Source organism: Metopolophium dirhodum, chromosome 7 (assembly GCF_019925205.1).
Source record: "Metopolophium dirhodum isolate CAU chromosome 7, ASM1992520v1, whole genome shotgun sequence".
NCBI lineage: Eukaryota > Metazoa > Arthropoda > Insecta > Hemiptera > Aphididae > Metopolophium > Metopolophium dirhodum.
The window spans coordinates 25,205,596-25,220,666 of NC_083566.1; the positions used below are offsets into that span (position 1 = coordinate 25,205,596).

Genomic DNA, 15,071 nt, shown 5'->3' on the forward strand with positions numbered 1-15,071 from the left:
TCTATCAGATTTAAAGCGATTTCTTCGGCCCTTTTTGTCTTCAGAGGTTTTAAAATAACAAATTTCGTTAAATGATCTTGATAATTCATTATATAGCGATAATTATTATAATTTTGAGATTGCATGTCAATCAAATCAATTTGCGCTCTTGAATTGAATGCGGAATGTATAATTGGTTTTGTCACAAGCCCTCTTTCCCCAACTAAACTGGGGATTGACGTCAATAACCGGGGAATGTCTACATTTACAACATTCACCAATTTTTAGGTAAATAACGTCATTTACCAGAGAATGACGACATTTACCACGTTTACATCATTCACCGTAACATATATATTATATATAAGCCAAATACCACTCACTGAGTCAGTCACTCACTCATCGCTACATCGCTGCATCTTCCCGGTTTAGTTAATTATACAATAAACTAGTTTCCACAAATTATATACCACACACAGATTACCTATATACTATATTATCATTGACCTAACACTTATTACTTTAATTATATGCGAAAGTTCTCAAGCTCCTCGGTTTTATGTAGAAGATTATGCACGAGTTTAGATTTGCTACACCGTTGAATATAAGTATATAATACACCTTAATCCACCATACTTTTGAATATTAAGTATAGATAGTGCCATAGTGGTCCTTTTATTATGATTCTATATTTCTATACGGGTAAAAATAGAATGTATAAAGTATTTATTTTTTTTCAGTTTTATAACCTTATACCTACTTACTATTATTCTTTATTATATTAATATTGTGGATCGTAGAAAGCCGTGGACCTCTATCTTTAATTATCTCTTCAATGGTTGAACAAAATAATTATCTATTTTAAAATATAAAATAGGTAGGTAGTATAATTAAATAAACCATTTTAAACCGTTTTTGAAAAAGTTTTTTTTTAAATAAACACAGTACAATAATACAGTTTATATGAATAAATAATTTTGTATTCACTATTGAGAATAAAATATAGCTCATAGTAATGTATATTATAGTACATAGGTATAGGCACTTGAAACATCATATTAATTTAAAGTATGAAATTTACGACTTATACAATATAAAATTCAAAATGTTTAGTGGTTAAGTTACTGGCAAGTACATTAATTTAAATTTGTTTTTGTTTGTCATCAGACTCGTCACCTTTTAGAACAGTAAAAATCCTATTTCAAGTTCAGATTTTGACAACATTGAATACTTAAACAAAAATCAATATTTTAAATAATATTATTTTAAGGAAGGAAGTAGGCAATGGAAACTTTTTGCTGTAATTTAATATAGTTAGGAACACATTACACAATAACATTTAAAAAATATTTAGATTCATTTTAAATTATTTATGTTACGAAGATATTCATACTGTGCTACCATGATATAGACTTATAATAGCTAGTAATAGTAATGATAATTATATGATATTAAATGCCATTTGTTTTTAAAATTAGTTCAACCTATTGAATTAATAATTTCAATTTAAAGATAAAATAATATACCCTGAGAAATATAGGCTGACAGACCGTCTCCGCTAGGAATGGGTTTCACTTGTTTTCAACCGTACTCCAAGTAGTAAACACCTGCAAAGCCGGGCCCGACCCGATTCTCAAAAAGCCCAGTCCGTAGTGACATTGGATCTTTAAAAGTTTAAAATAAAAAAGGGGTTGGACCGGACTTTTTTCTTCGACAATAAATTATCATAATTTAAAATAATAAATAGTAACGATAGAACTGACGTTGGTACAAATGGATACAATCACAACTAATGTAATAATAATATCTTGATGAGGGAGTATAATAAACCTATTTAAAGATAAATAGAAACGTTAATTTGGAATATTTATAAAAAACTCTTTGTGTTTGACTGAAGAATACAAATTGCCAGTTACTACAACAACAGTCTACAGTACTATTGCTAGTGCACCCATAGTGCCTTAAAAAAAATGTCGGACCGGGCTTAAGAAAAAAAATTGTTGTACCAGACCGGGCTTTTTATGAACTTAGCATTATTTTCGTGCTGAGCCTGCGTTTTTTTTCACAAAATGTTTTAGATCTAGCCGGACCGGGCTTAAGAAAAAAATTGTTGGACCGGACTGGGCTTTTTATGAGCTTAGCATTATTTTCGGGCCTTTTTTTCCACAATAACTTTTGGACCGGGCCAGGCAAGGCTTGAGGATAAAATTAATGTACCAGGCCGAAAATGTATGGTCCTTGCAGGTCTATACTAAGTAGGTACAATGATTTATCATTGAGTTCAAATTTAACACATTCGTTACAGTGATCTAGTCAATGGCGAGTAATACAAAATGTTAATCTATGGAAATAGTGTGGGTAGTTCTACGCTTATATTAAATTATCATACAATATACTACCTATATAGTACCTATCACACGTAGATATTACATATTTTATTATAAACTAATATCAAGTACATATCAGATACCTAATATTTTATTTAAATAGATTTATCTATAAATGTATAAAAAGTCTATTTACACAATTTGACAAAATACTATTTACTCTTCAACAATATCTGTATTATAAGTAGGTATATCAATGTCATTATACATTTTAATAAGTAAGTATTTAAGTACATAAATCTGCTTTAAAAACGTACATAACACTTAAAATTAAGTGTTAATTTAAGAGATAACAATATCAGTCTTCATTAAACAATATATTATATCTATATAAATTATTTGTTGGTATTCACTTACAATAGAAATTACCAATTTCAATCATCATCATGTTGAGAAATAATGAGATTTTATTGTTACTATTATTTTGTAATATTTGGCTGTCGTGTTATGCAAATTTTAAACTACAACACATCGTTGATCACGTAAACCGTGCTAACGTACCATGGGAAGTAAGTTCAACAATATAATTATTTAAAAATTAAAATAAATAAGATACAACCATTAAGATACCTAAATGCTATTTAACGATTTAATGTTTGTTCAATATAATAACAATTATTTCATGCGCCTAAGTTATGGGCATACAATATTTATCACAAACTGTTTTATTTTTAAGGTCTATGAAATTACTATAAATAGGTTGTTTTAGGAAACTTTTTCAACTTTGTAGGTACCTTACAATATATGACTCGTCCATTTTAAAAAAAAATTGAATTTATTAAAAAAAAAAGATTATCATGAAACCTGCAGAAGTAACTGATTCAAATAACTTTACTTAATTTAAAAATTAATGTTATAATATTTTTAGTGATTTGAAATAGTAATATTCATAATAGTTTTTAATTTATAGATAAAAAATAATTGTTTAGGCATTTTTTACGTTTACCTAACAATTTAAGTATGGTAAAATATTTATGTAATACCTACATAACTTTTATAATATATGAAATTACTATTTACTTTTATTTAATTAGGTATATTAATTTATGTTTGGTATTTTTATGTTTATATAAAAATTATTTATAGAATCGGCTACTATAAGAGAGTCTCAATTTAAAAGTGAATACAAAGTTTCAACTTCAGAGTTACTGATAATATTCAGGTTACCACTTTATTACTATTTACTTGCAAAGAAACATAACAATTAATAATTCTTGGAAACATCATTCAGAATAGTTTTCCAAATGCAATGTTTTTTCGTTAATTTCAAATGAATACAAAATAATGTAACACTTACTTCAGTAGTATTGTGTCAAACTGTATGCAATCATACAGTTTAGACTTGATTGAATTAAATTAAACTCGGTGACAAGAAAAGATAATTCTTTGAAGTCGAAGTAATCTTAATTTGAAATGATTGTTTACTCTGCAAGTGTAATTTTAATATTTTACAATAAGTCAATAGATAAAATAGAAACAAAAAAAGGTGGGCAAGTGGATGTCGCTCTGCTGTACTGTAGGTTACAAGTGGGTCACTGTATAATGAATGGTATTAAATTTGAATTCAATGATATATCATTGTATAAGAAAAACGATTCTGAGTGGAGACGATATGTCAGTCTAGGTATAAGACATATTATACACTTATCTATGGTATTAAAAAAAAAATTGACCTATAATAAATTCCAAATTAATCATATCACAATATCCATTAGGTACATATAACGCGTTATACATCAACAACAAACCGTGATACTATCATCATAATATATCGATGAAAATATTACAAATTAGAAGTTTCAAGTGCCCACGAATAATATTATACAATCACAACAAAATAACTAAAATAGTTATTCTAGGTTTTTATGTAATTTCGTCCAAATTTGAACTTAAAATGACTATACAAATAAACTGTGCTTGTGTATTTTTTAGATTTTTTGGTAACCGAATTATCTATTTACATGGAATCTTGTTTTAAATTTTCAATCCTTAGCTATAAAAACTGAACATTTTATAATTTATTAATTACAATGGTTGATAATTTTCGAGATTTTGATAAATTCTGTCCAAATTTGATCTTTAAATGCTTATAAAAAAAAACTGTGCCTATGTATTTTCAATATTTTTCAACTGCTATTGTAAAAATATATCAGGAGTCTTGTATTAAATTTTTACACTTTTTGGCCCAACAGATAAAACTTTATTGATATTTATAGAAAAAAAAACTAAAAAAATTGAAAACTGAAAATGCCCGTAAACAGCTCAAAAAGTGTCAAAATATTTTCAAAATTGTATGGTGTATAGGAAATGCTAATATAAACATTCAGTGAAATTTTCATGTATCTACAGTTATTCGTTTTTGAATTACAAGAAAATAAGGAAATCGGTACATGAGAAATCGAGTGAATATCTAATGTTGTAAAAATATGAATTTAAAACGCTCATAAAAATTTAATTTGACTTTCTTGTAGAAATTTTTTTTTTGATAAAGTTAGACAAACTTATGAGGAATCTTGTATTAGATTTTAAAATCTTAGATTTAAAAAGAAAATTTTTTATGAATTTCTAACTCAAAATAATTTGCAAATTTTCGTGATTTTTCCGTATTTTTTCAAGATTTGAACTTTAAACGTGTATAAAAAAAAACTGTGACTAAGGATTTTTAATTTTTTTCATCTGCCTTTGAAACAATAACCTAGGAGCCTTCTATTAAATTTTCAAGCTTTTTTACCCAACAAATAAAATTTTATTGATATTTATAGAAAAAAAATTTAAAAAAACTGAAAACTGACAATGTCCGTAAACAGTTCAAAAAAAGTCAAATTATTTTCAAAATTTTATTGTGTATAGAAAATGCAAATATAAACAACCAGTGAAAATTTCATGCATCTACGGTCATTTGTTTTAGAGTTACACCAATAACCAAAATCGATTTTGTTAAAAATCGATTTTGCGTAAAAATTCCCGTTTTTCCTTAATTTTTCTTTTGTTTTTCACATCGCTTTTGAAAACTACTGGGAAATTAAAATTTTGACCTCCCCAATGCACCAACGATATTCACTTTCCCATCGAACAAGATACTGAAGTCGTAAATCGAAGCATTATTTCGACTACTTATCGTGTACACAGACACAAAAATAAAAAAATAAAAAAAAAATAAAAAAAAAAAAAAATAAAAAAAAAAACACACATCATTGTAAAATCAATACATTCATCGTTTCACTCAGAATCTAAAATGTTGACAAATTATCCATTGATGTATCATCCACCAACATGTATACTAAATAAAGGTATTATTATATCTATTATAATCGTGGACAATATAAGCTATTAGGTGTAATATGTTTAACCTAAGTATATATACTTATACTGAAATAATCTTATTAAAATGTCCAGTTTTATATTTCACTTGAACACTAGTCATAAAATATGTCCACAGAGTTCGTACCAGCTAATAAAAATACATTTTTTATATGGGCTGGACTAAATCAGCTAGGACCATCTAATATAACATTTTTATGTGTAGGCCGGAATCAACCAACTCGGTACGTCTGACTACAAAAACATAGTTGGAACTTTGGGCTTTCAAAAAAATGGTAAAGATATCGATATTATCGGTCACAAGGACAATGATTACGATACGGATGATGGATCGAACGATATGCCGGAAACCTTCGACGCCAGAAATAAATGGTTTGAATGCGTTTCTATTGCTCACATATGGAACCAGGGAAACTGTGCTGCCGACTGGGTGTGTATTTTTTTTATTCGTTTGCGGTTTCGTTAAATTTCGTAATAATGTGACAAGTGTTATCAAAACTTGTGTACGGTAAATTATGGATTTGTTCAGGCGATTTCCGTCACTTCAGCTATTAACGACCGCATATGTATCAAGTCAAAAAAAAATATAACAGCGTTTTATTCTCCACAAAAAATGTTGTCATGTTGTGATGACTGTGGTGACGGATGTAATGGCGGCTATTCCGGAGCCGCGTGGCAATATTGGATGAAAAGAGGATTGGTCACAGGAGGCGATTACGGTAGCGATGAAGTAATTTGAATTTTTCTCAATTCATATTCAATATTAAATACACGAAATAAATTTGCTAGGCGATTGGATACATTTATTTCACTCAGCAATCATTTTCACACAATATGTCAACTAGGATTGAAATGATATATCGTACAATTCCTTCTTTATTTTCTCTTTTTTTAATGACATATTAACAAAGCTTACAATTTTAAAGTTGTGACTTGGCATGGCGCGTTGCCTGCTATCAGTCACGCAACTTGACTGAGAGTAAGCTGCACTAGTTCCAGGATGGGTGATCCGGGTTCGTAGTGCGCAAAACCTTACCACACATACACGTGTTTACAACTGTACCAACCGTTCCAACCTTATAGTACCAACCCTTTCAACCGTACAGGCTAATGACCTCTGTCGTCAAAGCCTTAATCCAATAAATAAAAAAAATTAAGTTCCATAAATTTAATATTTTTTAAAGAATCCAATATGTTTTTACTACGTCTGTTGTTATTAAAATATAGATTATGATTTATAAATTTAACTAATTAAGTAAAAAGAATACGTCATTATAGGGCTGTCAACCATGGTTGATACCACCATGTAACCATACGGTTATGGACGAAAGAAGTCCATCATATATGTGCGGAAAATATAAATCAGAGACACCAAAATGCACTTTGAATTGCTACAACCCAAACTATTCAAAACCCTTCCTAAAAGACATTTCAAAAGGTAGGTTGATGAAAAGTTTTTCGAAATTGGATTATAATAATTAATTGATATTTCGTAATATCTTAACTATTTTTTTTTGTAAATATTGAAATATTTCATTTATATTAGGAATACGAATTGATTGGAATTGTGCAGGAATGATCAGGAATGAATTGAAAAAACATGGGCCTGCAACTGCTATAATGCGTGTTTATGAAGATTTCCTAACATACAAGTCAGGTATAATATAAAATAAAAATTAATCTCGGAAAAATTACTGTCCATACAATTACTGTATTTTCATTTTTATTTTCAGGAATTTATCAACATGTAACTGGTAAATTACTTGGTCAGATTACGGTAAAGGTCATTGGATGGGGTGTAAACAGAGGCGTTCAATATTGGTTGGCTGCCAACTCATGGGGCACTTCTTGGGGAGACAAAGGATTTTTCAAAATCCGTCGTGGTTACAATGAATGTTTGTTTGAAGATTATTTTATAAGCGGAAGACCAGTATTATAAGTTATAACGCAAACGTAATAGTTCTAGTTTATGAAATAATATACTAGAAACTAGCAAACGATATAACACAATATGGGATTTCAAATTGATACCTACATTATAATAATATGTTGTATTTCTCAACGAACAATTGCGTATTAATTTCATAAAAATATTACAATTATAAAAAATATTTAGTAACTCTCTATAATTATAAATACAATATGTTATAATAATACATACGAAGTAAATCAAAAATTATTATAAAGTTATAAAAATTAAAATAAATATAATTATTCATAATCGCACAATCAATCAAAAAAAAAAATGTTTCCATAAGAAATAATTTGTTATCCTTATCACAAAGCCATGTGGATTCGCTGCACGGCACATACTATGATGCAGAATTGGTAACTGACCGGTCACTGGTCAATGGAGTGTGGGGTGGACAGATTGCAGTATAAGTTGTACAACGTATCCTTCACAGTGGGACGTGGTCACGTATATGAAACATATTTTATAAACTATTCTTCTAGTTATCTGTACCTATAATATTAACTATTTAACTACATCGTGTACGTGGTTAAACACAGCAGTGCAGCACCTTTTGTACTGAGCCTTTGCCTGCAGCCGACACATTTAATCCTACATTGGTTTGACATTATATTTATATTTTATATTATTGGATAAGAGCGTAGATACCAGTATTGCATATTATTTGCAGTAGATACTACACAGGATTTACAATTTACTAGTGGTTTACTGATGATCGGTATTTTCGTCGTTTTCATCGTATGATTAACACACTGTTAACGATACATCTCAAATACGCCTCTGATATTAAGAACTCATCTCACATTGCTCACCTTTGTGCACAATACAAATATATTATGAATTATATAGTATAATATGAAGTAGGAACCAAACTATATACATTTTTAACTATACATTGAATTAATTAATATAAATACATAAATAAATGGTTGAAATTTATTTCGTTGTAAGAAAAAAAAACAAAAATATATACCAACTTAAATATCAACTACAATAGTTACGTAAATAAATAATAATTATTTATTTTTAATAAATGCGCCTTAAACGTTTGTAGCTGCTTTCGGCAAATTGACAATTCCTTTAAACTATATATAAAATTTTAAATTACTTGTTAACAAATTGAGTATGTAACTTAAATTTGTCTACAAACATTTATTTTGTAAGAATATATTTGATACATTCAATGTTTTTATTCAAAGTTGTCAAAAACAAAATATTCCAAAAAATAGTCCAATAATAAATAAAAATAATAAGATTTTAGTTTAAACACGGCAATGTGTGTATGCAATTTAATAGCATGGAGCAATCTAGAGAAAAATGTACAACTTCTAACTATAAGTAAATTATATTTTACTAATTTATATATTTTAATTTTTAATCAACTATTATGTCAAATAATAACAAATATAATACGACCTGTACTATTCTACTACTCTGAGCGGAGCAATGACAGTATTGAATTTACGATGTATGATTTTTTTTTTATTTGTGTCTTTTATCACGTTTAAAGGCAGTAAAAATGCTTCAATTTTCTACTTCAGAATCTTTTTTGAAGGAAATGTATCCAACAAACAATCTATTTGGTACTTTGGAGGGGTGGAGGTCAAAAATAAAAATCCCCAGTACTTTTCAAAAGCGTTAAGAAAAACAAACAACAAATAAAGGAAAAACTTAGATTTTAATGCAAAATCAGTTTTTGAAAAATTCAATTTTGTTTTTTGTTGTAATATTAAAAATAATAACTGTAGACACATGAAATCTTCACCAAATGTTTAAATTGGCATCTCCTTAACACAAAAAAAAATTCAAAATATAATCACTATTTTTGAACTATTTATAAGCATAAAGGATGTTAGTGGGAATTATAAAAAAAATTAAGCGTAAATCCATAATAATTTTTTTTTATGGGCGCTCATATTTTATATTATAATATTAACACTAAGAATAATCGTACAAGTTATTTTAATTTTGAATTACACTGAATTATTATTCTAGTTACTGTTTTCAATTATCTTATATAATTTTTTAATTTTAAAAAATTTAAAAAAAAAACCGCATAAGTGAGTTTCACTCTGCTGTACAATAGATTACAATATTGGGTCACTGTAATGAATGGTGTTAAATCTGAATTCAATGATATAAAGTGAAGTGAGCTATTTCAGTCGCGGGCGACGTAGGTGGCACGAACTGCATTTCACCCAAGACTGAAATTGTCTTCTCGAATGAGTCACACATATTATTTATTGTCCCGACTCTGCGTTCATCGATCACGGCAAAGGTACCTAATGCAGGGATCTATGCAACAACCATTATACTATTCTACGAAAACAATTTCACGAAAGAAACGATTTGGTTTTATTTATTTTGAGCGTCATGCATGGATGTTATAATACGAATATAAGATATTAAGATGTAACCAAAAGTTTATGTCTTGTAAGGATCGTGGTATAGATTTTAGCGTCTGGTTGTCTGGGGATACGCGTGATATGCGCATTCAGCACTTTTGGGGATTGCTGAACGGAAAAAGGACGCTTTCCAACGCTTTAACCGTCATTGAAAATTAAACTTTCGGTTAGTTAGCAAAAATATAATAATGAACTTTAAAAGTTGAAATGCTTATAAAAGATAATTGTAGTTATGTATCTTTAATATTATTTTAAATTCCTTTATTAATGACTTATAACTTATGAGGAACCTTGTATAAAATTCTCAACATTTTTGACCTAACGCAAAAAAATTTTTATTGTTTATTTAACAAAAAAATAAACACACTCATCATTGTAAACTCAATACATTCATCACTCCAATCAGAATCTAAATTCTTGAACGCATTGTATTGAAGTATATTTGATTGTATAGTTGATTATGATAAAAATAAATATTATTAATTAGGTATTATAATATGTTTATATAATTACGCAAATATTAATCTATATATATATATATATATAATTTAGTTGCATTAATATGAAACTAGTTTTATCTGAATTTGAAAAACCGAGTAGGCAGCAATTATGGTGAATATCTATAAAAAAATTTATTTTTATTTTTATTTTCCCTTATAGGTTGGTACAATTTAATAATTACTTACAGTTACTAAATTTCTGTACGTAATATCAAAAATATTACACGGCATGAAACTGAAATCAGTGTGCAGCATGTACATAGAGGTGAACTGAAACTAAGTATAATTAAACTAGCTATTATATTATTGTTCAATTTACTTTTTCATACTTCTTTGTAATCTGATACTGTAGTTTTACCAGCACTATTCAAAAGTATTTGTGTCCTTTTCATCTGTTTCTTAAAAATAAAATAATTAGACATTATTGAAAATAAAAACAAATTATTTATGAATTAACTATAGTCATTATATAGTGATGCCCCAGAAATTAAAAAAATGATCTGCTCCATCTAAAATAATTTTAGTTAATCATGTAAAATTATATTGGACAATATTTGAACACATACGAAGGGTTCAAAGATAGACAAAAATTGTTTAACTTTAAAAATATTTATATTGAAATGACTGCGAATGGTTAACGAAAATAATTTTTCTTTAAACATAAGATAATATACAACTATGCATTATTTTAATAATTTATTTACTTCTATCTTGCAACTATGACTTGTTCGGAAAAGTTGAAACATCAAGCCTGCCCGAACAAACAGGATTATTAAGTATGCAAACATTTCATTAGGATAATTCCTTCTCCAACTTAAATATATCGCAAAACAGAAAAAGGTTAATTCCATGATGGTGAACATTATAAAAATAATGATAATCTTTCCAAACACCGAGTTAGTTAGAACTATTCCCACGTGTTGCAGCTCTTTCCATTTGAGGATGTGCGTTCTCCACGCTCTGATCGAGGTTATGTCGTTGTTCATTTCTCGTATACCGTGGGAGACCAAGGAGATGAGAAAAATGTACATCAAAACTGGTGTGACTAGCCACACATTAGAGATAACGAACTGAGCAGTGGCAGAGATCGTAAAAAATCTTAAGTTCGTGCGATGATGAAACGCCATTATCTGTATGAATTCCGCGACCAAGATAGTCGACAGCCAACCGAAGAAGTTTATCATATACGGCTTCAGTGAGACATCATTGATTCTGTGGACGAGATCATCAAAGTCGCTTATGTAGTTCATAATGGTCGTCTTTTTGACATACAACAATACAATCATTAACGGATGCGCTAAAAATCGGATATGCAGTCGAACCACGGACGTTATTGTAGACAGGTCAAACATTTCCGACAGATGCGTTTGGACATAAATGAACATTTCATAGTATATGTAAATACTTACTGACATATTAATGAATATCAATAGAAAATAAACGATCTGAAAGTCGTTACAACAAAACTCCATACCAAATAGGAGGCAGAAATGTATCAACGGTTTTATGCGACCGTGTAAAGGTTTCATGACGTAAACGTAATTCGCGCGGAATTATGTTAACGATATCTGTAATTTTTCTCTCAATAGGTATACCGTACACAATATTTGATTCAGGCGTATAATAAAGAATTGCTGTTTTTTTTACAACAATAGGAATTTCAATAGTCAAGATCGATTAATGGTAGCAAATAACCTTCGAGTGATATACTCCTGCATGTACCTTAAGCCTCAAGTGGATATGTAAACACGAATACAATGAACGGTTTGGTCAGGTAACTATCCACCTATACAGGATTAGTTTAGGACACTTTTAAGTTCGAATATGAATACGTTGTGTATGCACACCCTCAAAAACACTTTTTAATAAAATAGTCCATGTTTGAGTGAGTTATTCTGCAGTAATGGATTTTACATTAGGTATATGTAAAATATTTTGAAACCCAAACGCATATTATATTATTATTATACTAAACATAACAAAAATGAATACATTTTTCATCTTTAAGCTTATATTAATTACAAACCAAAACTATACATTGTTTACGTTTACATTGGCATTATATTATACAATACAATCCATGCGTAATTATTTAGTTCACTATAGATATTTTATATTAAATTTCGAAATTATCTGCAAATATTGAGAGTCAGTTCCACAATCCTGAACAGATCTGATGACAGAAAATGCTCATACATTTGATAATTTAACATATACAATATGAATATATATATTATTACTATTTTAATTAAGATAAATAAAATACAGAAAGCTGCTTGCTTGAAATGCCATAATCAACATTGTTCAATTTTAATACTATAAAATATAAACATTATGATGTATGAACAAAAAATTAATTTTTCAAAACTTAATGCAAAATAACTTTTAATTTTTTAGATTTAAAAAGATAGAAACAATTTAGAAGATATTACAATTTGAAGCAATAATCATCATAATTTGAACTTCACATGATCATAAAAATATATGTGGTATTGCGTACACTTTTTTTTAATTCCCGTAAAAACACTTAGGTGCTGTTTTGGTAACGTTGTGTTGATATTTCAACACTCGACTTAAACAAAAAAATTATATTTTATATAAATCAATAAAATACTAAAAAATTCTATGAATATCATGATATAAGCCAAAATAATTTGAAAATTATGTAATGCCTAGAAATGCTATATGCATTAATATTTAGTGAACATCCAAGTTAAACATTAAGTGGGAAAATCAATATGCTGTATAGTATGTGACAAGTGTGCCTATATCCATTTAGTTGGCAACTATAATGGATGTGTTAAATTTGAATTCAATAATTAATTAATCGTACGAAAACGGTTCTGACCGAAGACGGCCTATTCTTCATAGGATATTTTATAATAAATTTATACTGCTATAAATATTTATTTTTTCTATACGGTCGCGGTATGTTCGACTAATTTATGAAAAAAAATAGTTTATCATCCTACCTATATATAATACCTAACTATTATAATATTATTTCATAAAATATTACTATACATACTGTAGAAATTTGAATAGGTTTGTCGTATAAGTAACTTGAGATTAATCTAAATTATTTGAAAATTTAATTTTTATAAGACGTTAAAAGTATTATACAAACCGACAAAAAAACTCAAGTTCCTACAGATAATATTTTTTTTACCAAGCAAATTAACTAAAATTGTTATTTTTTTATTGTTTAGATATTAAAATATCCAATTTGGGCTATGGTTCATATGCGTTCTACCGTTCAAAATCAAAATCTACTAAAGTCAACTTTTTATTTAAATTAAATTAAAAATCTTCGACCATAATTACGATTATTTTCTTTTCTGCATTATTCTATGGATACTTGAGAAGTTGTGAAATCAGTCAATCAGAGTCCTTCTGTCTTTCTTGCTATTGATTATGGTTCATCTGAAAAAAAAACTAAAAAAAAATCTTCTTCACATTTTTAAATAAAAAGTAAAAATTTACATGAAATACAACACAAACATTTTACGATATTCCTAAATTAGTACAAACAAATTTTAGAGTAGATTTTAAGTATCTACAATTATTCATTTTTAAATTACAATACAAGATAAAAAATCGATTTTTCATATAAAAATTCCTGTTTTCCCTAATATTTTTTTAATTTTCTCAATTATTAAAAAAAGTAGGTACCTACTGGGAATTACTTTTAACTCCCCAAAGTATCAAATATTTCCCCTTTGTTACTAAAAAAGAAAAGTTGAAAGTTGAAGAATGTTTGAAGCATTTTTAAAAAATCCAAAATTTGTGACAAATACTAAAATACAAAAAAAAACACATCATTTTAAAACCAAATACATTCATTGCTCCATTCAGAATCTAATATGGATTACCACACAGTTATATTAATCAATAAATGTATCAAGTGATTTTTTTAATCAAGTCTATATGATAATAATTATTATATACATTTCAGTAAATTAAGTAGCTTAAATTGTTGGTTTTAAAAAAATTTCGTACATTTAAAAAGGTAATTCAACGCAATGACTTTGGATTTGTAAATGACATGAAAGAAACATCGTACGTGTCATTTTTTTTTATATTAATTAAATACAATATATTTAAATTAGAGTAATCAGAGTATATGGCATATTAAAAATTTGAAGTAAACACTTATAAGAGGTACTTCATACAACTATGAAATCTGCGATAAACGATTCATTAAAAACGTACTTACCTTTATTTTTTGGACGAGATAAACGAAAAACGAATAGGTATATCGTTATTACGAGTTCACAATGAATTACACTATAATCTTCGATATTGGATTTGATAAATAATTACTATATAATATAAATGAACATAATAATGTGGAAAATATCAACAATATTACGGTTTGACGATTTTGTCGAAGAACTAGGTAAGTAACAACTCCGCTGCCATTATTGTACACCAGGTGTTTATGTTAAGAATATTATTTTAATTAATAATTAAATTATAATTATCTAAAAAGATATCGCAACGCATA

General features: G+C 27.8%; 2 protein-coding genes across 3 annotated transcripts; one reads left to right on the forward strand and one right to left on the reverse strand.

The window, feature by feature from the left end:
* Positions 1 to 2,711: 2,711 nt before the first annotated feature.
* LOC132949560 (cathepsin B-like) lies at positions 2,712 to 7,908 on the forward strand. Its single transcript, XM_061020505.1, has 6 exons — positions 2,712 to 2,875; positions 5,893 to 6,117; positions 6,217 to 6,417; positions 6,966 to 7,125; positions 7,234 to 7,344; positions 7,421 to 7,908. Exons 1-6 carry the CDS (start codon positions 2,753 to 2,755, stop codon positions 7,624 to 7,626), a joined length of 1,026 nt encoding a protein of 341 aa, XP_060876488.1. The 5' UTR covers positions 2,712 to 2,752; the 3' UTR covers positions 7,627 to 7,908.
* A 793-nt stretch (positions 7,909 to 8,701) lies between these two features.
* Positions 8,702 to 14,989, reverse strand: LOC132949558 (uncharacterized). 2 transcript variants are annotated; one of them, XM_061020503.1, is made up of 5 exons: positions 14,781 to 14,989; positions 11,269 to 13,987; positions 10,894 to 10,962; positions 10,751 to 10,840; positions 8,702 to 10,684 (listed from the first exon to the last, which is right to left on the reverse strand). In XM_061020503.1, the coding sequence occupies exons 2-5, from the start codon at positions 12,091 to 12,093 to the stop codon at positions 10,622 to 10,624; spliced, it is 1,047 nt and encodes a 348-aa protein (XP_060876486.1). In that variant the 5' UTR covers positions 12,094 to 13,987; positions 14,781 to 14,989; the 3' UTR covers positions 8,702 to 10,621. The 2 variants fall into 2 exon arrangements, with proteins under 2 accessions (XP_060876486.1, XP_060876487.1); XM_061020504.1 differs by having other exon boundaries at positions 11,269 to 13,999.
* Positions 14,990 to 15,071: the final 82 nt, after the last annotated feature.